Consider the following 24292-nt stretch of genomic DNA (forward strand, 5'->3'; position numbering starts at 1 on the left):
TGATAATTCTCAAAAGTGAACGCCAACAGCACTTTTTTGGTGAAAAAACGGTGGCCGTGGCCGCCGGGCTTCTTGAGACACCGAGCGAACACGGTGACGTCATTCTCGGCATGGCACGTCATCTGCAACGTCAGTATACTGCTCAAGTGTGGCCTCTTCGATTAGTTCCGGCAACGGCACGTCATGGGATAGTCATGGAGGCCACGGTTGAAGATAACAAAGAACACTTCCTCCTGGCCAGAGGAAACGAAGATGACGTATGTTTCCACGCCCACACTTTCAGCGCGCTCGCGGGGGCGGAGCAAGAGAAGCTTTTATTTCGCCTGTTCTAAAGCTCCTGCTGTTACAATTGCGAAAACAATTGTGACATCGTCTACAATAATGCCGGTCTTTCCTAAACACGAAGTATGATTGAATTCCATCTCTTTAGTTTCCCTTCAAAAGAGCTACTGCCCGCGGTTCGCGCTGTTCAACAGTAGACAGGTGACGCGCGCGATAAACATCGCACAACCGCGACCATAGATAATTTGAAGTCGCCACCATGGCAGTGTGCGCACGTACGGCTTTGAAGGCTCGAAGTTCCGGCTTTAGGAAATGCGAACACGTATGTCATACAGGTAAATCGCGAAATGATCGTGACCACAATCGCGTTTTTTTCTTGCCGTGTGTCTCCGCGATTGCCCAAGCTATCTTGGAGGCCTCACTTTTGCTTCTCGGTTTACTGGACACATATGTATCCCTATTTTCAATATATATTTAGAAATTGAAGACAACCGTCAACAGAACATTCTGGCATGCGTAATAAAAAGTTCAAAGCATAGGAAGCGAGTGACCGACAGAGAATGCAACTGCAGAGGCGAAAATCGTAAGGGCCATTCGTGCCGGATAAAGCGAGCTTCGTGCCACAGACCGTAAAACGGATTGCTCGTGCATGCACTTCATCGCTTTGGCATCATATATATGTCCAGTTATGACGCGTTTAGCCGTTACAGAACGAACGTCGGAGTGCTTGCCTCACACTCAATGTCATGAGACGTTTGCTGGGAGCACGCCGAAATACCTGAAAAATCTTTTTTGTACCCGCAATTGATTTCTTTATTGATATGTGGGGTTTAACGTCCCAAAATAACAATGTGATTATGAAAGACGTTGTAGTGGAGAGCTCCGGAAATTTAGATCACCTGGTGTTCTTTAACGTTCACCCGAATCTGAGTAGATGGGCCTACACCATTTCATTTCCCCTTCCATCGGAAATGCAGCCGCCGCAGCCAGAACTCGATCCCGTGACCTGCCGGTGAGTGGCCGAGTACCTTAGCCACTAGAACAACGCCGCGGGGCTACCAGCAGTTCGTTTTAATGAGCTTCCTACTTTTCTGAAGCGAGCTTGGCTTGAAGGAAGAAGTTTACCAGGTCCTTGATTTTTACGAAACCACGCCTAAACAACAAGTAAAGAGGAGGGCCTATGCACGTTCGCCTGCAAACGGTTCTCTTTGCACTACCCATGTATGGCCGGCGCGGCAATGAGGGCGCTAGTGGCGGCGTTTTTCGCAGCACCGCCTAGGCAGAGCCTGACGTAAATATCGGGCCCTTCATGATGCGCTCGCGGCCGTTTCGCTAGCTCAACACATACCAAAGTTAGTATTACGTGGCGTGAATAGACGACGAAGGTAAATGACACGTCCAAACATGATAGTCATGACATGGAAGTCGTGTACGGCATAATTTACCTCCGCCTCGTAACGTTGTGCTGATTTTAAAGTGACTTATCAATCTTCTTTATTCGTGCTTCGCTTATCATCAATTCCCACTGTACGTGGGATCTGCCAATTTTTTTAGGTTGTGAACGACTCTAGAAAACAAGAAAATGTGAGGACTGATACTTCATAGTTGTGTAACCACACCACCAATAAAGGGGCCCTGAAACACTTTTCCAAGTAACCATGAAATGGATTCTATAAAAGAAATTACTGCTTCACAAATTCAACGCCGCAGAAAAATTTTAAGAATCCGTCCAGTACGAGCGAAGTTGCGAAGAATTGTCGCACGCTGCAATCACGATCTCTCTTCTCTCGTCCTGGCAAAAGCGCTGGATGCTTAAAGCAGGGAGGGATGGCAGGGACAACGAAAATACGTCACGCGCGCCTCGTGACCTTGAGCATTTTTATTTGTTTCTTCGAATACGCGGCCTTTTTTTGTGATGTGGACGAGTGTACGCGCAAGCTCGCGGCCTTCTGCGGCGATCCCTGTGGCGACCGAGCGCGCCTTGTTCAAATCAGCCAATGTCCGATAGATGGCCTTCTGCGCACGGTTTTCGAGCCTGTTTCGTCATTTCTCGAGAGACCAAAAAGGCAATTTTTAGCCGACTTTATTAATTTACTGTGAATTCCTGGCCACTATAATTTTTGACTCGCGTGTTCTCGAGAGCCCCTACCGCCAATCGGCAGCGTTTTTTTGACCATGCTCAAGACGTTTTGCAGGGCCCCTTTAATGTGCAAGTTACGAGCAGTGGTAGGCTGAAAAGTTCCTATATTAGTTCGTGATGATCACGTGAAGCGTAAAGCCGATGCTTATGATGATTTTTATCCTTCTTTTTGGCTGCGATGCAGATGTTACGAGGTGAATCGACAATAAGTAGGGTTACCAACCATGCCAGGTTTTGTAGGACTGTCCCTATAGTTTTCGTCCAGAGATCTGCGTTGTCCCGGCCCGAACAAATATGTTCCGTATTTGTTCGGGGCTGTCCAGTTAAACAATTTCTGTGGTCCAGAACGCTCAACAGCCAGCGTCACGCTAGGGAACACGAAGCTAGTACGAATCACACCTTCGATATTCAGCTTAGAACGGCAGTTTTGACGAGCTTATAACTCATTTCGAGTACATTCTCCTGCAAAGGTAAGTCTTGCGAGCAGCACGTAGCCAATTGATGTACCACGCCCAGAGATCGATCCTATAGCTGGGGCAGCTGCATTTTCGGTGGAAGTGAAAATGCTGTAGGCCCGTGTGCTCAAGTTTGGGTGCATGTTAAAGGACCACAGCTAGTCTAAATTCCCGGATCCCTCCACTAGGGCTTCTCTCATAATCATATGGTTGCTTCGGGACGTTAAACCCCACATATCAATCAATCAATGAACTTTAAGAGGCCACAACAATAAACTATGGGTTTGTCTGGAAGATGCTGAAATAACGAAAACTAGTTTTGCTGGCTCATTGTATCAGTGTACATCCCCCCTGCTGCCGTCCAGACATCCTTCACTGAAGAACTGGTAAGGTACTTATTAGTGCATAGTTGTGCGCCCATCATGGGCTTACCAAGAATGTCCACTATACTGGCGTCCACTGGTTACTTCTGGGCGACTACTGGCACACTGGGTAACTTCTGGTCTGGCATGAAGTTGGCACTCATGTTTGACAACAGACGTGAGAGTAATACCAAAACTTGAATTCACTGGCACGAGAGCGTGCTTTAAGTGATACCACTTGCTATGCTGTGTGTGGTTTTACCTGTATTACGCCCAGCGACGGCGGCGACATCATACGACAGCCTTAAAGTTCAGACTTGTTTGAATATACCTTATTATCATCATCAGCCTGACTACTCCCACTTCAGGACAGAGGCCTCTCCCAAGTTCCGCCAGTCGACTCGGCCATGTGCTTGTCGCTGCCGCTTTATACCCGCAAGCTTCCCAATCTCATCTGCCCACCTGACTGTCTCCCCCACACCCGCTTGCCTTCTCTTAGAATCCAGTGTAGTAATAAGGGGAACAGATTGCATTATGCAATGAGCGTGTGTTTAGTCGAAATGAGAAAGAGAAAGAGAAGAAACTTTATTCAAGTGTCCCTGCTAGGGTGAAAGGTGGCGGGGGGCCGGGAGACTGGCCCCTCTGTAAGCCCTTTCCCCAGGCGGCGGCCAGGCCTTGAATCCTCGTGGCGTCTTCGTCCAGCCGGACAGCCCAGAGCTTGTCCTCCGGGCACGTGCTGAGCAGCAAAGCGTCCCACTGCTCGGCCGTGGTGATTGTGAATGTAGGGTTCGTGCTGTGTTTAACTGAGTAGCTTCGGGGCAGGCCCATATGGTCGAGCTCAGCGTTAGGTGCACCGCACGCTTTGCATTGTGGTGTGTGAATAACGGGGTAAATACGGCTGTACAGTGACGGACAGAGGAAAGTGCGTGTCTGTAATAGACGCCAGGTAGTGGACTGCTGCTTACCAAGGCACTTGTCTGGTGGTGGGTATTTAAGTCTGGCCTTGCGGTAATACATTAGGATTTCTCCAAAGGTAACCATTCTGTCCCTTGCATTGTCGCGAAACGAGCAGACCATCATCTCTCGCTCAGCCGCGTCAGGTCGCGAGGGGTGGTGCTCTGTTGGATGACGCGCTCGGTGGACGAGAGCTCGGGCGGCGTCATGAGCGTGTTCGTTCCCCGCAAGCCCCGAGTGGCCCGGAGTCCAGATGATCTCAACGCGGCGACGACGTAACAGAGGTGTACTTGTGAGAATTCGGAGCGCCGGTTGGGAGATCAAACCTTTGGTGAAGTTGCGGATGGCAGTCTTGGAGTCGAATAAGTGGTCATGGGCAGTTCACCTAGCGCGAAGGCAAGATAACCGCTGGCCATTGAGGATCACAGACTGAATTTGAAGATATGAATAATTGCAAATCAGTTCTGCACCGGTGTGCGCTTCCATATTCTATTTACCAAGGGTCTCAAACTGAGTTCCGAAGGTGGGTCGCAGTCGTGAAAATCCCCTAAGGGCCGATGCAGGTGGTGGGGGGAGGTAGGTCATACCAAATGTCGCCTGACGTAACCATTTTAAAGGTGGCCTTTTGCATATTTCCTATGATACAGTGGTCATTTCTGGAGGAAATTCGGCCTCTGAACCCGAGGAACATATGGACGCTGACCAATCTCAAAAACAACTATACTTAAGCATGGACGCCGTTTCTGAAATATTTTACAGCGAAAGCTGCTATGAAATTACAACAAAGGTCGCGTGCGGCACCGTATAGTTGTCTGCCGCCGCTGTCCGTAATGAAATAACAAAAAAAGCTTAGTAAACAAAAACATTAGGAAACGGTGGGATTCGAAACCCTGTCTCCTGCGTACCAGCCCAGTATTCTACCGCAGAGCCACGCCGGTGCCTAAAGCGCTGTTGCACACTTCCCTGAGGCAGGTTTTAGAATAGCAAAGCAACAACCAGGCGTCACGAAATGCGAATTCCGTAACGAGTGGGTCGCCCAATATTCAACCCATTGCAAAAATGCCGCCATATCCACGAAGTGAATGATGATGAGTGGGCGAAGCTCCGGAGGTAAACCTGGTAAACCATGAATCCTCCGTACATTTTGCCCACTCGATTTTATTGCAACGCTCCCCCTAGCGTACGTCGCCGCACTATATCGAACGATGACACGCGCCATATGTGGCATCATTCCTATTTTATAACACCTCGCATCTTTCATAATCAACTACACGTACCGCCGTCTAGTTTATAACATCTTGCATCTTTTGGACGGACGGACGGACGGACGGACGGACGGACGGATGGATGGATGGATGGACGGATGGATGGATGGATGGATGGATGGATGGATGGATGGATGGATGGATGGATGGATGGATGGATGGATGGATGGATGGACGGACGGACGGACGGACGGATGGACGGATGGACGGATGGATATGGCTGTACCCTTTAGATCGGGCGGTGGCTAGCGTAATACTTAGAACTGAACGAGAGGTGGCAACATACAGGGGACGCACAGCCCACGCCTTAAGGAGCTTCGCTCCTAAAAGCTTCTTCTCGATCGCCTATTAACTGTGGCTCATGCAGACCCACTTCAGCCATAATTCATTGTGTTGAGCCACTGATTGAAAAAAAAACAAAAATAAATACTTGCAAGCGTGTAGCAAATATCATGATTTTCCGAAAGTTATTATTTATGGCGCAGTGGGTACGTACCAAGTGTGCTCGTAGCAGTTACCCAAACACTGCTTAGAAAAGGCTCTTAAAGCCACTTTTCAAGCTTTCGCTGTGACTGTACTACGTGTTCGCGCAGGCCTGGCGTGTTTTTTAATGCGTGGCTTTTTTTTTGTTTTCGTTTCGTGGTTGTTCTTGAACACATCATGACCACATTAGTGCTCTCTCGAAATAAAAATAACCCGACATGTCTTTGTAGCTCATGAACATACTTACTAGTTTGTGTAGTTCATGTACATACCTAATAAAAAAAAGCTATGCGACGAAGACAATCATGTGCAGGTCGCAAGTGAGGGGTTTGTGGGCCGCGTCTTCGACGCCCTTTATGGGAAGAACCAAATAGCCCGCGAGCACAAATTAAGCATCCCTGTGACACAATTTGTGTGTCGTTTTTTTTTCCACGAATTGCTGATGTACGACTATGTCGCGCAATGTACCAAGTAATGTTTTCGCATTTAAAATAAAATATGACGTTGAAAAGCTCCTGGATCACGCCTACGCATTTAAGTTACTTTCTAAAAAAATACCTCATTTCGGAAACCGAATATACGAAAAGACGTCAAGATATCTAAGAGGAAACAATGTAATCAATGGACGCAATCCGAGGGTGAATTTTCCGCGTCCGAAAATGGCGCTCGCCGCCGGTGCGTCACTGACGAGCTCCTCGCGAGGCTTAGTGGCTAAGCCTAAAACTCGTCGCCGATCACCAAGCAGTCCGCCTCGTCGTGCGCCCTGCTGAAGCCGTCGTGGAAGAAGTCGCTCAGCACGCGCACCATCTTCACACGGCTGTACGCGCCGAACCAGTTGGCGAACGCGCAGGTGTCCTCTTCGTCATCCCAGTCCAGGTCGTACGCTGCCAGGCTGTACGGGACCTTGGTGTAGTTCCTCTTGAGGCGACACATCTGAAAGAAAGAAAAGGGAGACTAAAATACTCCCCTTGGTTGACTTAGAACTGCAACCTGTAGTCGAGAGTTCGACAGAATACCGTCTGGTTAGGTAAGGGCATTGTGGGAAAAAGCAGGTCACTGACCATTGTCAAAACAAAATAAGAATGACGTTTCGGGATTTCTATGGATCTCTTGTTCACAATGGACTCTTGTGGAATCTTCACAATGATATTTCATTGCAAAATATGGGATCCGTACGGATCCCGAAATGTCATTCATTTGTTTTGACACTGGTCAGTGACCTATCCAACTGTAAAATAGGTAAGGGCATTGTGGAAAAAAACTGGTCACTGACCAATGTCCAAACAAAAAAAAACAAAGGACGTTTCAGGATTTCTATGCATCCCTTCTCCAAAATGGACTTTGTGGAATCTTCACACTGGTATTTCATTGCAAAATAAGGGATCCGTACAGATCCCGAAACGTCCTTCATTTGTTTTGACGATGGTCAGTGACCTGTCAAACTGTAAGATGCATCGGCAAATGAATGTTGGTACAATTCATGTTTTGTCGGTCAATTCTCGGTCTCCTTCGAATTTCGCCCACCGCGTTTGTCGGTTATGACGCGACTTCCAACTGGAAAGTCGCGGGTTCGAACGCTGGTCGCTTTTCGATGGAAGCAAACTGCTGGAGGCCCATCTATGTAGAATACTCACTTAAGGACTCAAATTTCCAGAGCCCTTCACTTGGGCGTCTTTCACAATAAATGTCGAATTCTTTCGGCCAAAAACCCCAGCAGGTATTATACTCTTTCAACCCTATACCTAGTCCCATCAGTGTTCTTCACTGATTTGACCCTTGCAAGAGAGTGTTTCGATGCTGCGTCCAGCCAGGTGAGCTTAGTTTGAGACCCTGCTACAAAGGTCAAGGCTTCTACCCTCACAGCCACATCGCACGTGACGGGCCACCTACCGCATGCAACCGGTGGGCTAAAGAGCGTCGCCGATTCGCTCTTCCGCCCACCCACCGTTGACGTGCGGCAGGTGACTCGCCACGTGCCATGCAGCTGTGTGGGTATAGTGCGCGTACAAGCCCTCATGCTCAAGGTGACACTAGACGCCCTCACCTTTTCTCGAAGGCTTCCCTCGGTGTCCCATAACAAGATGCGTCCGTCTTGGTATCTGTACCTGAAGTTGTATGAGTAGTTGTAGCGCTCTCTACTGTAGAAATAATCGCCCGGGTAGCCGCACACCTGCAATGAGGTTGTAAAGTGCCTTCTGTGTCAAGGAAGCCCCACATTCGGAAAATATCACTGAGCCGACTCATGTGGTCGTATTCTACAGTGGCGACTTACTGCAAACATAAAGAGAGATAAAGAAAGCAAAAAAGAAGAAGAAAAGGAGAATGTCAAGCGTTTCAGTAGATTCAAATATTTTAACCCTCTCTTCGTCAGTCGTTTCGGCCCGGTGCCACCGTATAATCTCACGTTTCTTTTGCCGCTGGCACAATAGACGGGCGTGCTAGAACTACTGCATATGCTCCTCATATATAATGCAACTCTAGAGAGCGCGGCCTTCTAAAGACGGTGCGACTATGCCGAACGGATGGTGCGTTTTCGTCATCATCTAAGACTCATGTTCACATGCCCTATAAGTAGAGATCTTCCCTGGGAAAAAAAAACTGTCTCCGCATATAGGTGGGCGTAGCTACGCGCTTCTATGCAAGGAACAAACAAAATGCGACATTAACGCCAGCTACACCTATGTCGCCTGTATAGGTGAAAATGTTTAGTCCTTCAACGTTGTGAACGTGGAAGCTAGGAAATCTATTATTATTATTATTATTATTATTATTATTATTATTATTATTATTATTATTATTATTATTATTATTGTTATTATTATTGTTATTATTATTATTATTATTATTATTATTATTTCCACACAAAGTGAATAAGAAACTTACACTCAGATTCCGGCATTTCTCATATGCATAGTGCACTTCGTCGTAAAAATAGTAACATATGTATACTTCACTCTCAGTCTTCTTAACAGACATACGCATGCCATAGAAATTATGCAGAAATATTTGTCCCTGAACCCTTTCATTGAATCAATAACGTTTTTTTTTTTGTCTTATAATCAAGAATGTTAAGTTGTGCATGCAGGTCTATGGGTCTATACGTTCTCTAGGTTTCTTTTTTCTGGTTTTGTTGCTTTTTCTTCCATAATGTGAATCTATTTTGTTGACCTCGTATGAAAGTTCGTCAGGCATGTACTAATAAGTTGTCATATTTCTGGTTTTCCATGATCTGAACATGTGCATTCGGGTGATACGGTGCCGTCAGACAGAGCGTATTTGCCTTTTCTCCTCGTATCCGAGACGCTCACGTATGAAATTGAAAGCTGAATTGAATATCACCAACGGCGGCCAACGGCAGTTTTAAAGCGGTATCCTGTGGTGAAATAGAAACCCCGTGGTTTCAAAAGTACAAGGACGGAATGAGATTCACTTCTTAGGCAAGTGGTCTATCTTGTTCTCAAGACAATCATTTCACGTTATTCTGCCCTATACATCACCCTATATTTATAAAATCACCTTTTTTGTTTACTTTTACGCCATGTCCACTTTTACGGCGCAAAAACGCTGGATTTAATCAAGATAGTTGGGTGGCTGAAAGTTGTCGTTCTGCGCGTCTTTGAACCACGCACGCGATCCGCAAGAACCTATAGCCATAATAGGGAGCTTTAGAATACCGTTTGCAAGTGCTACGTGCGTTGCGGGCGAAGCGGGCGCCATAAGAGCTTTATAATAGCGTTTGCCCTGCCGCGAACCGCAACGCACGATCGCAGCGGCCCCGTAGCCTCGAAATCAGCGCTTGCGGGCCACATGCGGGCCGCCATCACCGCCCGTAGCCTCGAAATCAGCGCTTGCGGGTGTTACGCTTCATTTTACGCGAACCCCTTTGGGCCCAAATGCAAGACCACGGACAGCGTGCGAACGCTCCCGGGCCTGTAAACGTATCGGGGGTAGAGGCGCAGAAGTGTATGCCCGGACGCCGAGGAACCTGAGACGCTGCTGCCGCGAAGGTCGTCATGTGCTGTGCGCGAGAACGCGGTGAGCTCATGGCTCATTCGCACCTGGCTCTTGAGTGTGGGAACGCCGGTGGTGTGATCCGTGGCGCGATCAGTCGCGTGATCGGTGGCGTGACCAGTGGCGTGGTAGGTGGTGCGAACACAAGGTGTTCCATATTTGGTCATGTCTGGAGGCGCCTGACGTCACACAAGCGTCTGGAACCCTTTAAAAACGCGCAGGGAGAGACTGGGTAGAGCAGTCTGGATTGAGACTCTGCCGGAACTCTGCTCCTCGGCATCTTACCTTTGTTTGTAAACTTGAATGTCTACTTTGGTCTAACTATGTAGTATTAAACTCTTTTAATTTGCTGTTCTGCGCCGTCTCGCCGGTACTTCCCTTCTCGTCGGTCCAGATGCAAGTTACGAGCACAACCTGCTGACGGCGGCGGTCAAGAGACCACCCCATAACAACTGGTGGCAGCGGTGGGATGCTGCAGTCATTTCGACGACTCGAGGGCTGAGCTGCGACACGGATCCACGAGCCGTCTCGTCTGCCAGGCCGCAACCAGATGCAGTGTTTGCGAGGGTCTACGCGGAATTCTTGGCTGTTGAGTGGTGAGTGCGGGGCTTTGTCTGCTGAGTTTTGCCAGGCTTTTTCAGTGGGGAAGCGTAACTGGTAATTCGAACTATTGTTGTCGCCAAAATGGGCTGCGGCAAGATAGTTGTGTACAGTAGGAAAGGTCGCACTGAACACAGCCATGAATTTGAAGTTGCTGCGTAAAGCGGAGTTATTACAGCTTGCAAAGGAGTTGCGTTTGGATGTTTCTGACGCACTCCGGAAACCAGAATTGATCGAGGCTATTAGTGCTCTGGAGGCTGAGGAAGATGAGCTGACGGAATGCCTTGAGATAATTCGAGAAAGGGAAGCCGCAAAAAGACAGGCAGAGGAGCGTAGAGAACAGCAAGAGAAAGAGCGTGAGGAGAGGGAGCTCGAATTAAAACGACTCGAGTTTCAACGTTCGAGAGAGCGCGAGGAACGCGATCACGCGCTCGAGTTAAAGCGACTCGAGGTTGAAATAGAGCGCGTGCGAACGGCAGGGCAGAGAAGCGAGGCAAACAGTGCAGGGGTGCACATATCGCTCAAAATGACAGAACTAATTCGCCCTTATAAACTCGGAGAGGACATTGGGTTGTTCTTGGTGAACTTTGAGCGGACGTGTGAGAAGCAGGGGTTCTCCCGTGAGTCGTGGCCACAGCGCTTGCTCACACTCTTACCTGGCGAGGCAGCAGAAGTAATCAATCGCTCGTTTATCCACTGAGGAGGTCGACGATTACGATAAAGTAAAATCCAGTTTGCTTAGGAAGTACAGGCTGTCCGCGGAGGCATTCCGGCGGAAATTCCGTGAATTGGAGAAAGGAAGGAGTGAGTCATACACTGAATTTGCCTATAAACTGAAGTCAAACATGGTGGAATGGCTAAAGGAGGAGAAGGCCTACGGTGACCACGCAAAGGTTATTGAGTGTTTTTTACTAGAGCAATTCTACAACCGGTTACCAGAGAACATTAGGCATTGGGTGCAAGACAGGCCAGATGTTAGCTCTGTAGCCAGAGCCGCAGAGCTAGCAGAGGAATTCGTCACACGTCGGGCTCGCGAAGGCAGTGACAGTGGTCGAAAAGGGGGTCCCGATTTTAGGTTCAAGCCAAAGAGAGGGCCTGTGAAAACGAAGGAAGAGCCTGAAATTGGGAATGCCCGAACCGTAAATACGTCGGAGTCGGAACGGAACACCGAACCTGCGTTAGAACAGCAAAGGAAGCTAGAAGCGAGGAAACCGTTCCTTTGCTATAACTGCCATAAACCCGGTCACATTGCGGCGCACTGTAAGAAACCAAAAGTTGTGTTTCTATCCATCAGTGGTAGGGACGAGAATATCGAGCTTCTCGAACCTTACATGCGCGACCTTGAAGTGAACGGGAAGCCATGCCGCGTACTGCGCGATTCTGCGGCTACGATGGACGTAGTTCACAGCTCGTACGTTGAACCGCAAATGTTCACGGGTGAGTGTGCTTGGATCAAGCAGGCTGTAGAGTCGTGTAGTGCATGCCTTCCCGTCGCAAAGGTAACTATCAAAGGTCCTTTCGGCACGCTCGAGACGGAAGCTGCCGTGTCGCCGGCACTCCCTCCGCAATACCCTTACCTGTTTTCGAATAGATCTGACAAGATGCTGCGCGAGAGAGGGCAGCTGTTTGGGGAGGCAAATGTGATGGCGCTAACGCGTTCGAAAGCACGGGAACTCGCTGCGAAGGCAGTTGCCGAGTCCCCTTTAGCTGAAATCGGCCTGACGCAGGACTCCCCAGCAGAGGTCGAACTTGCGCCAGCGTTACAACAGCAGGGGGTCCCATCCGTGGAGGATGAAGCTACGGCACGGGCACCATCAGAAATATTGGAAGAGCATTCCAGAGATTTACTTGTAGCGCCTACGTCGGAAAGCTTACAGCGACTGTTAATGGTAGACAGCATGGCCTTGAGGAATCAACAAGATAAAGACCCGAGCTTGCGAAACATCCAGAGCAGGGTAAATGAAAAGATAGCCCCGAAAAACATAGGTTATTATGAGAAGGATGGCATACTGTACAGGAAGTACGTTGACAAAAGGGGTGTAATGTTTGATCAGCTGGTCGTGCCTCAAGCTTATCGAGAGGATTTACTGCGCTTGTCGCATGGAAGTTCTTGGGCAGGTCATTTAGGCGTCAAGAAAACGAAGGGACGGTTGTTGCAGGAGTATTATTGGCCAGGCTGTTTCCGCGACGCAGAGCGATTTGTAAGGACATGCGACACGTGTCAGCGTGTAGGTAAGCCGGGTGACAAGTCGAGGGCGCCGATGAAGCTGGTGCCTATCATCACAGAGCCGTTTCGGCGGCTCGTAGTGGACACTGTAGGCCCACTGCCGGCGACATCGTCGGGGTACCGCCACGTGCTGACCGCGATATGCCCAGCGACTAAGTTCCCCGAAGCGGTTCCACTTAAAGAACTTAGCTCTGTGGAAATAGTTAACGCGCTCCTTTCCATATTCGCACGAGTTGGCTTTCCCGCCGAAATACAGTCGGATCAAGGCTCTGTGTTTACTAGTGCTCTTACCACTACGTTTTTGGAAAGGTGCGGAGTAAAACTAATTCATAGTTCAGTCTACCACCCTCAGTCTAACTCCGTGGAGAAGCTCCACTCCGTTCTGAAGCGAGTGTTGAGGGCGTTATGCTACGAAAGGAAGACGGACTGGGAGCTATGTTTGCCGGCTACCATGTTCGCGTTAAGGACTGCCCCGCATGAAGCAACGGGGTTTTCGCCAGCCGAGCTCGTGTACGGCCGCTCGTTGCGATCTCCTCTTCGCTTGCTTCGAGAATTGTGGGAAGGCCGAGCCGAAGACCCAGTAGTGGTCGAGTACGTTTTGAAGCTACTGGAGCGTTTAAGAAGCGCTCAACGGCTATCAGAGCAAGCCATGGCTAAAGCGCAACATAGGTCAAAGGTGTACTATGACCGCACAGCCAGAACCCGTCGATTCGATGTCGGGGACAAAGTAATGATACTGCGACCGTCGCAGAAAAACAAGTTAGAAGTGCAGTGGGAAGGTCCCGCCAACGTAGTTGAAAAGCTTTCTGACACAAACTACGTGATACGCCTGCCCAGAAAGCGAAAGATACAGCAAGTGTATCATTGCAATCTGCTCAAGCCATACCGAGAACGGGAAGCAGTGGTATGCATGATGGTGAACATCCCCGAGGAGATTCCTTCCAGGGCTTGCATCAGTCATAAACGGTGAGGATGGTGAACCACTAATCAAAGAATTAATATCGAAAGCGCAGTTAGAGCCGGAGCAAAAGATCGAGCTCCAGGATCTTCTGAAAGAATTTCAGGACTTATTTGTAGATAGGCCTGGAAGAACCTCAGTTGTTACTCATGACATCGAGCTGACATCCTCAGAACCCGTGCGTAGCAAAGCTTACCGAGTGTCACCGCGCCAACGAGAGATTATGGATTCCGAGGTGAAGAAGATGTTGGAATTAGGCGTGATCGAGCCCTGTGAGAGCGATTACACTTCGCCCTTAATCTTAGTTGAGGTGCCGGGAAAAGATCCACGCACTTGCGTGGATTATCGCAAGCTAAACTCGATCACCAAAGATCAGATTTACCCTATACCAAACATTGAAGAGCGCATTGAGAGGGTTAGTGGAGCTCGATATATTTCCACGCTGGATCTCGTTCGAGGCTACTGGCAGGTTACTCTCACCGAAAGGGCTAGCAGATATGCAGCGTTCATATCGCCGTTCGGAACGTTCCGCCCTAAGGTATTGAGCTTCGGTTTGAAAAATGCACCATACTGTTTTTCAAGCCTTATGGACAAGGTGTTACGAGGACTAGGGGAATTCGCTTTACCCTACTTAGACGATGTGGCGATATATTCGTCCTCTTGGTCGGAACACATGCAACATCTGCGAGTGGTTCTAACGAGTTTGCGTGAAGCGGGACTAACTGTGAAGGCACCTAAATGCCAACTCGCTCAAGCTGAGGTGATCTACCTAGGTCACATAATCGGACAAGGACGCCTCCGACCTTCTGAGCTCAAGGTAGCTGCCATACGCGATTTCCCGCAACCACGCTCAAAGACAGATATCCGCTCATTTCTAGGGGTTGCAGGTTACTATCAACGTTACATCCCGAGATATTCGGAATTAGCTAGCGCTTTAACTGACGCGCTCCGGAAAACTGAGCCACAAACTGTCATCTGGGATGACCGTAAAGAGGAGGCTTTCAAAGCATTAAAAGCCGCCTTAACAAGTCAACCTGTGCTGAAATCACCTGATTATTCGAAAGAGTTCATAGTTCAGTGTGATGCTAGTGAGCGAGGCATGGGAGTAGTGTTGTGCCAACGAGGAGGGGACGGTGAACACCCAGTTCTTTATGCCAGTCGTAAGCTGACTGTGCGAGAACAAGCGTATAGCGCAACCGAGAAAGAATGTGCGTGTCTCGTATGGGCAGTGCGAAAGTTGTCGTGCTACCTTGCAGGCTCGAGGTTCATAATAGAGACAGACCACTGTCCTCTCAGATGGCTGCAGTCCACTTCTTCCAAAAATGGTCGCCTCCTGCGCTGGAGCCTCGTTTTGCAGCAGTATTCATACGAAATACGGTACAAAAAGGGGAGTCTCAATGGCAATGCCGATGGCTTAAGCCGAAGCCTCTAGGTCATGAATTGGTTGGCCTCGATTGTTTTTCTTCCTGACATAGGTTTTTGTGTTATTATTTCTTCCGTAGTTATGGAAGACCTGTGCGTCGTTAGGTGGGCAACGAAATTAGTGGTGTGTTTAGTACTTTGTACGAGTAATAAGATTGAGACTTTTGTGTTTAAGGTAAGCCTGGCGGGGCTCAGTGGATACGTGTCTCGCGCTTGCTTCTTCAGTGGCTTTGTTATCCTGTGTTTTCCCGTGGATTGTTTGTTCAGTCGACCGGCTCTACCATGGCAAGGATCTTGCCCTCCCAGAGAGAGGACTTCGTTGTCATCTGGCATCTCTTCGGACACCACGTCGGTTCCAAACTCTTGGCAGGAACGCCGGAAGAACCTGTGGTTTCCCTTCTTGCTGATGAAAGACCTGAAGCGGTGGGGTGTGATGATCTCACCACCCGGAGCGGCCTGGCGACCAGCCCCACCGACGAGCCCCTGCGGGGTCGCCCCGGAAAGGAGCTCATACCATTGTCTTTGGCCAATTTTGACTGTCGCCATTTGCTGGATTCCATTGTATGGTTTGCCTCCAGCCTTCGGCGAACCTCGACAACATCAGGGCAATCTGGCGGAACTACCTTACGAGACGGAACAGGGCCTAGAGCCAGGTATCACGTACCGTGCTCCAGGTTAAGAAGGCTACGAGCTTCGACGACTGATCCCTGTTGACAGTGGATGCTGTCCCCTGCCATTCGGGATCTCCATCCGCGAGGGGGCAGTCTGTTACGCTTCATTTTACGCGAACCCCTTTGGGCCCAAATGCAAGACCACGGACAGCGTGCGAACGCTCCCGGGCCTGTAAACGTATCGGGGGTAGAGGCGCAGAAGTGTATGCCCAGACGCCGAGGAACCTGAGACGCTGCTGCCGCGAAGGTCGTCATGTGCTGTGCGCGAGAACGCGGTGAGCTCATGGCTCATTCGCACCTGGCTCTTGAGTGTGGGAACGCCGGTGGTGTGATCCGTGGCGCGATCAGTCGCGTGATCGGTGGCGTGACCAGTGGCGTGGTATGTGGTGCGAACACAAAGTGATCCATATTTGGTCATGTCTGGAGGCGCCTGACGTCACACAAGCGTCTGGAACCCTTTAAAAACGCGCAGGGAGAGACTGGGTAGAGCAGTCTGGATTGAGACTCTGCCGGAACTCTGCTCCTCGGCTTCTTACCTTTGTTTGTAAACTTGAATGTCTACTTTGGTCTAACTATGTAGTATTAAACTCTTTTAATTTGCTGTTGTGCGCCGTCTCGCCGGTACTTCCCTTCTCGTCGGTCCTGATGCAAGTTACGAGCACAACCTGCTGACGGCGGCGGTCAAGAGACCACCCTTAACACGGGCCACATGCGGGCCACCATCACCGCCCGTAGCCTCGAAACCTGCGCTTGCGGGCCACATGCAGGCCGCCATCACCGCCCGTAGCCTCGAAACCAGCGCTTGCGGGCCACATGCAGGCCACCATCACCGCCCGTAGCCTCGAAACCAGCGCTTGCGGGCCACATGCAGGCCACCATCACCGCCCGTAGCCTCGAAACAAGTGCTTCCGGGCCACATGCGGGCCGCCATCACTGCCCGTAGCCTCGAAACCTGCGCTTGCGGGCCACATGCAGGCCGCCATCGCCGCCCGTAGCCTCGAAACCAGCGCTTGCGGGCCACATGCAGGCCACCATCACCGCCCGTAGCCTCGAAACCATCGCTTGCGGGCCACGTGCGGGCCGCCATCGCCGCCCGTAGCCTCGAAACCTGCGCTTGCGGGCCACATGCAGGCCGCCATCACCGCCCATAGCCTCGAAACCAGCGCTTGCGGGCCACGTGCAGGCCGCCATCACCGCCCGTAGCCTCTAAACCATCGCTTGCGGGCCACGTGCAGGCCGCCATCACCGCCCGTAGCCTCGAAACCATCGCTTGCGGGCCACGTGCAGGCCGCCATCGCCGCCCGTAGCCTCTAAACCATCGCTTGCGGGCCACGTGCAGGCCGCCATCGCCGCCCGTAGCCTCGAAACCAGCGCTTGCGGGCCACATGCAGGCCGCCATCACCGCCCGTAGCCTCAGAACCATCGCTTGCGGGCCACGTGCAGGCCGCCATCACCGCCCGTAGCCTCTAAACCATCGCTTGCGGGCCACATGCAGGCCGCCATCGCCGCCCGTAGCCTCTAAACCATCGCTTGCGGGCCACGTGCAGGCCGCCATCACCGCCCGTAGCCTCGAAACCATCGCTTGCGGGCCACGTGCGGGCCGCCATCGCCGCCCGTATCCTCTAAACCATCGCTTGCGGGCCACGTGCAGGCCGCCATCACCGCCCGTAGCCTCGAAACCAGCGCTTGCGGGCCACATGCGGGCCGTAATCACCAGACGCAATTTCGGATTTTTCGCGTGCGGTCCACGAACGCGAACGCCGACTCGTGTTACGACGCATGCGCAGTGGCAGCGACCGCACCGCAAGGGCTCGCGGTGCGCTATGCTAAAACTCCCTATTAAATTCTGCCGTAAAAAGAGAAAGGCGGCTGTTTGTACTTACGTGTCTGTATTCCGTAAACGGTGGCACGCTGCTGTCATTGGCCTCTTGGAACATGGCACCAGTGCCATCCGGAAGATCGGCGTTCTTGAGGTTGTAGCCGAAGGCCGACATGGACACCGAGAGTGCCAGGGCGGCGGTGATGCGCGTGCGCGACAGCGCTTTCAGTGACTGGATCGCCTGTCCCTGCGATGGGCGAGTCCCACAAATAGCTTCGTCATCATCTTTCGACGACACGTGGTAAAACGGTAAACAGCGCATAGATCAGAGAATGACTATACACAAGAAGTGATCAAGCCTCACTGCTAACTTTAAAATTCAATCAAATGCTTCACTATAGACATTTCTACAAAATAACGTCAACGTAAAAATGTTTACCTCTCAAAGGTGCGCTGTAACGCAAGTTACCAATCTCCAAACTTCAAAACACGAGCAGATGATGAGAAACATTTTTCGCATTTCTCTCTCCCACATACATCACATTCATCAGCACCTGTTTCTGTTGTCATTGTACCTGACGGCCATTGTCATTGTAACCGACGCTCCCAAACTGCGTTCGTCCAGTCTGCTTCCACTTTGGTGTCTCGTTTCAAGCGCAGTTTCTCTTCAAACCATAAGGTATCAATCAGCGTCTCCACACCAACTCATTGAATTTTTATTTACGTATACTGCAACTCTACATGCGAAACATTGCAGGCGTGGGTACAGAAGTTGCTTGCAAATAGGCATAACATAAAGCGATTTTGCATACAACATAACGCCAAATAGCAATAATTGACAAGAATACAAAAGCATGGTATACAAATGTGCGTATAACAAATCAACATTTTATCAAATAAAGAGCTAAATTACTGGAAAAAACATAGACCATCTATCCCAAGAATGCGAAGCAGCAGCGTTGCACACGGGTGGCGTCACGGGATGAACAGCGCTAATTAGCGAGTGCTGTGGTGAGTGCGAAAAGATTCGTTTCAAGCGATGGCTGGCGCAGGTCTTGTAGGCGACACGCATACGTTAGGCGCACGTCAGGTTTATTGCGCGTGAACCGACGAGTCGGCGGTGTAGCGAGCGGTGGTCGCGGGAGGTGTTGCGGGCGAACGGACAAGGCGGCAGCTGTGGGTGCCGCGTCGAGCGCACGGCAGGCGAAGGCAGAGTCACGTCAGCGTGCACTGCGAGAGGAGCGTGACGTTATTGCGCAGCAGCGGCGTGACCTACTTCGCACCGCGCCAACACCTGAGACGCGCGGATTCGAACGGAGGGACAGCGTACCACAGGATGGCGAAAGAGCTGCTTCGCATCTGAAAAAATTCATAGCATATTTTGTGCATATCCCATTCGTCCGTCCGTCTGCCTGTCTGTCTGTCCATCCGTCTGTCTGGCTTTACGTCCATCCACTCTTATCACACTAGAACTCGCGTCGCACGGACATATGGACGCTCCACATCACTCTTCAATATTCACTCTGGATATTCCGTGAATTTTTCATTCTAAAAGCCCCATTCTAAACTCTTTATTCGTCAACTCTACGAAAACCACTAGCGCCATCTAGTAATATTCTTTCCAAGGACGTATACACACAACGTCATCTAGTGATCAATTAACTAGAAGTGGCTCCTACAGCATACTACTACGAGGGAACAACCTACACCCTAACGAGCTTCGCCCCTAAAGAAAGGAATGCTTCATCAAGCATTCATGAATATGTTATTGTTTTGCCAACATCGTTGTTAGTAATTGCGTCATTATATAGAGATTCCTTCTTGCAAGTGGCGCGTTTAGGATTGTATAGAAGAAGTAGTAAACGATTTCGAGTACTTGGAATTATACTAAGGGAGAACCTTACACTTAATGAGCCTGTGCGACGACACCGCTGAGTGGATACTGCCAATGAACCCAAATACCTCAGTGTACAATAGTCATCCTGAAATGCCTCAGAGCTTGATCTAATTACATCACAGATTTCGGCTACCCACACAGATGAGTTTAATATTAACATGCGCATTGAAAATTGCTGCAAGACAAAAACGTACTAGCACTTTGATCTCTTACAAAAACAATTAAATGATTTAGGAAATGCATAGATTGGTTCCAATAAATATCTGCGGGAAATTCGTCACATAATAGCGGCCGTGATGCCAAAAATTAAACTGAATACTCCGTCCGTTCGTCCGTGCGCACCTACTTAGTGAGTTGTAGAACTAGGCATTCACGTAACAAGAGAGACATGCATGTACAGACCCACGGCTTTAGGAGCTTCGCCCCTAAAACCTGGCTGACCCCCAATCTAGAAATCGGTTTAATACGAAAACGAAACGTATCTTCACGGGGGTAGTTGAGCGTTTATTGTGCAGTTTCAGCAACAGCAACAAGTTTCAAAATCACCTGAAGAGTGAGAAGCAGCTCGAAAGGTGCAGCGTACACACCAAGCAAATCGCGCACGACATTGCCATACACAGAACGAGTGCGGACTAACAACTTTCACAGCTCGACACTCAAAGCGCACGTTTGATACAAAAAGACGCACGAAACGAGCGCACAAGTATACATGAGACAAGCGCGAACAACTATCACACTTCATACTTCGTCGTGTGTCAGCAGCGCACTCCTTTCGTCAACGCGGCCGTGGCAGCGAGTGGTGACCTTCGCCCTCTACAAAATTCTACGAAAGTCCTCCGATTACTCTAACAAAGTATACCTACGCGTTCAGGCGATACCACGCTCCGTGGAGGCGATGACCTTTAAAGCGCTCCCAAAGCCAGCCCGTCGCGCCATCTCGCGGCTGATAACTAAAATGCACCAACGTTTCGGAGCTTTGAGGATCATTAAACAGTTTATGGTGTATATAAATGGCTTTCCATTAGCATTCACGATCACATGCGCCGCATGGCTTAGTGGATAGCGCCGCGCGCTGCGAATTGAGAGGTTGCTAATTTGACGCCGCGTGGGGGAATCTTTCTTTCTAGTTTTTTTTTTTCCTTCCATTCTATTGGTACATATTTCACAATGTCATATCCGTGACGGAAATACGTCAGCGGAGTCGTGGTGGACCCCGGCATAAAACATTTTCGCGTTAAAAGCACGCATATACAAAAAGCGTAAAGCACATTTAGAACTCGTGAGCTACATGACGATGAATGTCTTCCGCATGTTGTGCGGAAGGTAACTGGCGAAGTGCGCCGTCAAGATTCTCAGGGTTCAACTGTACATGAAGAAAATAATTGATCGATATGTGGGGTGTAACGTCCAAAAACCACCATATGATTATGAGAGACGCCGTAGTGAAGGGCTCCGGAAATTTCGACCACCTGGGGTTCTTTAACGTGCACCCAAATATGAGCACACGGGCCTACATTTCCGCCTCCATCGGAAATGCAGCCGCCGCAGCCGGGATTTGAACCCACAACCTGCGGGTCAGCAGCCGAGTACCTTAGTTTTTATACCACCGCTGCGGGGCAAAAGAAAATATTATTATAAAACTATTTACACGTTGACGGAATGGGACAAGATTGAGGGTTCGTGCTGAAGGAGAAGCGAATCAATGTGCTGCTTTTTCCTATAGTATTTCATATTCAGTACATGTACGCAAATGTTTTTACACCAAAGCTGAGAAACGGCAAACTGTCCGTCAGAGGTGCCACGAGTAGTCCCCATTGGCAGTGATATCACTTATCAGTTATGACGTTCGCCTTGTCGTACGCAAGCACACACGCCATTGGCTGCGTTGTGAGTGACTTAAGTCATCCATACCATCGCAAACGTGGCGCCTAGCACGCGCTGGTTTCTGCCAAAACCTTCCACATGGGTATGTCCAAGGAGGATTTTAAAAAAATTTATCTCCTTTGGTATGTTATGTATACAACCACAGAACAGCGCGACAATGAAAACGTGAGAGCTCGCATTCGTCGGACCGTTGTTTCACTCCTGGCACAAAAAGAGACCCGGGAGGCCGTGTGCCGGCAACAGCTCTGTACCGATCCGATGATCCGGCAGCCTTCTAAGCCGCGCTAAATCGCGAACGGGAATGCAAGCGCCGGTGACGGACGGATCCTGCAAAACACGCCGCTCAGTTACCTCGTGATGTCCAACGCTTGCAACAACGTAGGGTTGCAGCGTCAATTGGGAGATTTAACGCGATATCGTAAGAGAGCTTGTGAAGCTGAAATTTCGTCGACACCGTTGGTTGTTAGCGAAAAATCGTCCGTGAGCGAAAAGCCGAGAAAGAAGCAAATGAAATAACTGATGAAATTTTCGGTCCCATTAAGGATCACACCCGGGCCTTTCGCGTGGCAAGCAGTTATCTTACCACAAAGCTATCATGTTACTTGCAGCTGCATCGGGAAAAACACCACATAAATGTTTCATAGTGAAAGGAGTGTCTTTAACGCATTTCGTTCGGCAGGTGTCTCGACGAAAACGAGCCCTTTGGCGATTTGTAGGCGCTTTTGAGAGGCCATCAAACTACGTCGAAAAAGGCCGGGATAGGGGAGCTATAGTGCAGTCATCGCCGATAAAAACACACGGGAACATTTAAACAGCTTTGAAAATGGACAACTATATCCATCTAGCCGAAATCATATCATGCCTTTCCAGAGGCGTTGATGAAGCAAACAGCAAACGCTAGATAATGTGCAGCCATCTGTGAGGCATTGTGAGACTCTTTATGGCCTCCAAGATAGCAAACGCACGGCATGTATCTTGGAGGCCATGCAACTCTTGCTTTGGATCAAAAACCTGTATGTACCATTCGCGCGCGCGCGTGTGTGTGTGTACCTGTGTGCCATCTGTGAGACATTGTGAAATACGTGTCTCGACTACAGCAGAGCGCCGTTCTAGCAGAGGGAAGTGGCCACACTGCACAGTCACTTCAATACTATAGATACGTCGCACTTGCGCGCCTGCGCGTTTGTGGGCGTGTGGTGTGTGTGTGCGTTTGTGTATGTGTAACAAACCATATTAATAAGTGTGCACTTAGCGGTAGAAGGGCGCACTAGGGACCGGATTTCGCTATCGCGTTCAACTCGCTAAGAAGGGATTTCGCTATCGCATTTATCCCCCCCCCCCCCCACATACCCCAAACGCACGATCGTAGCTACACCCCTCGACACCAGCAACTAGCGCTTTGCGGGCCTCACGGGCCGCACGCTATTACGGATTTTCTGCGGGCGGACCACAAGCACGTACGGCGGCTCGCATTACGACGCATGCGCAGCGACCGCACTGCAATGACTTGCGGTACGCTATTTTTAAGCTCCCTAATGTGGCATTGCGGCGTCAATGTGATGATTCCGGAAGTGCGTTCACCGGGGCAAACACGCGCGCTTTTGGCGGGAATTTCTCCATCGGCACATTGGTTTCAGCTTCTCCATGACCCTGCAAGCCACGATGTGCGGCATGTGAAATAAACACTGTGGTAAACCTAAGTCCGTAATTTGTCTAACCTTAGGAAGCACGAACATGTTACCAGTAATTTAGAAAGGATTCAGTGCCCCGTCGGGTTGAACCCACTGCTAAACACCGGGGTCGCACGTTTCAGCTTTCGCATGGTTAACCATTTGTGCAGAGTGTTTGGGCGGCGATTTCTTCTTCGTTTGTAACAGGGCTTAGTTCGAACCAAGATTGTGCTACAAAGTGTTCGGGTTGATGAAAACAGCCGCGATTTTCTTCGGGGTGGAGGCGAAAGCACTTACAAGCGTCTGCACAATAGCGCTGGTGTCCTTGTCGACGAACATGTTGGTGGGCGCGGACACTCGTTCTGGGGAGGGGTTGCTGCCAGCGTACACGCGATGCCCGTGCACGATGATGAAGTCCGGCATCAGCGTTGTCCTGCAAAGGAATCAACGCGTAACGCAATGTTCAATGCGCATGCACTGAAAAGCAAAGACAGTCCAGAACAGTCAGAGGTCCAGAACAGTCAGAGGCGTAGCCAGGGGGTGACACACCGGGCACGTGCCCCCCCCCCCAAAGTTTTTTCACTATGGCATAGAGAGCAAAAAATAGCCATTTTAAGGAGGTGCCCCTCCCGAAATCAAAATGGTGCCCTCCCCCCCCCCCCCGAAAAAAATTTCTGACTACGCGTTTGAGAACAGTCATGTGTTGGCTAATAGTGACACGTCCCGCACCGTTTTCGTACTTATTCCAATATTGGAAATCGCTGATAAAACCAAAAGAAGGCCGCACGGCTGCACTCATCTGCTGTAGCTCCCTTCTCGGGCAAGCCACTCAGCTGCTCGGTGGTTACGGCACCATAGGATGCTTACCCAATAGACGCGGGATCGATTCCAGGCGTGGCAGTCGCGTTTAGATGAAGGCGAGATTTCAGAAGCCCGTATAATGAGGCATATCAGTGCTCGTTTAATAACTCCACGTCACTCATAGCCCGAGCTACTTTGGAACTTCAGAACTCCGTAAGGAAACAAACCTTATCAGGATTTTTCATGCCTTTACGGGGAAGGGAGGGGGAGGCTTTAGATGAAAGCCACAGCTATTTCCACAGGGTAGTTAACGATCAGATTTTCCATTTGGCAAAAAGTATCTGTATGAGTTATGTCCTGTTGGATTTCGTAGAACTGAAAGATTTCGCTC

At 49.9% G+C, this 24292-nt stretch overlaps 1 protein-coding gene across 1 annotated transcript in view; it reads right to left on the reverse strand.

Annotated features, from left to right (window-relative positions):
* Positions 1–6344: 6344 nt before the first annotated feature.
* Positions 6345–24292, reverse strand: part of LOC142792737 (uncharacterized) — a 36427-nt gene continuing 18479 nt past the window's right edge. Inside the window, exons 7-10 of the mRNA XM_075885661.1 lie at positions 23398–23533; positions 17714–17896; positions 7986–8111; positions 6345–6874 (exon numbers count right to left, since the gene is read on the reverse strand). Of these exons, the coding sequence (XP_075741776.1) occupies positions 6659–6874; positions 7986–8111; positions 17714–17896; positions 23398–23533 (661 nt within the window). The 3' untranslated portion in view covers positions 6345–6658. The remainder of the gene's footprint in view (positions 6875–7985; positions 8112–17713; positions 17897–23397; positions 23534–24292) is intronic.

Source organism: Rhipicephalus microplus, unplaced genomic scaffold, assembly GCF_043290135.1.
Source record: "Rhipicephalus microplus isolate Deutch F79 unplaced genomic scaffold, USDA_Rmic scaffold_237, whole genome shotgun sequence".
Classification (NCBI taxonomy): Eukaryota; Metazoa; Arthropoda; class Arachnida; order Ixodida; family Ixodidae; genus Rhipicephalus; species Rhipicephalus microplus.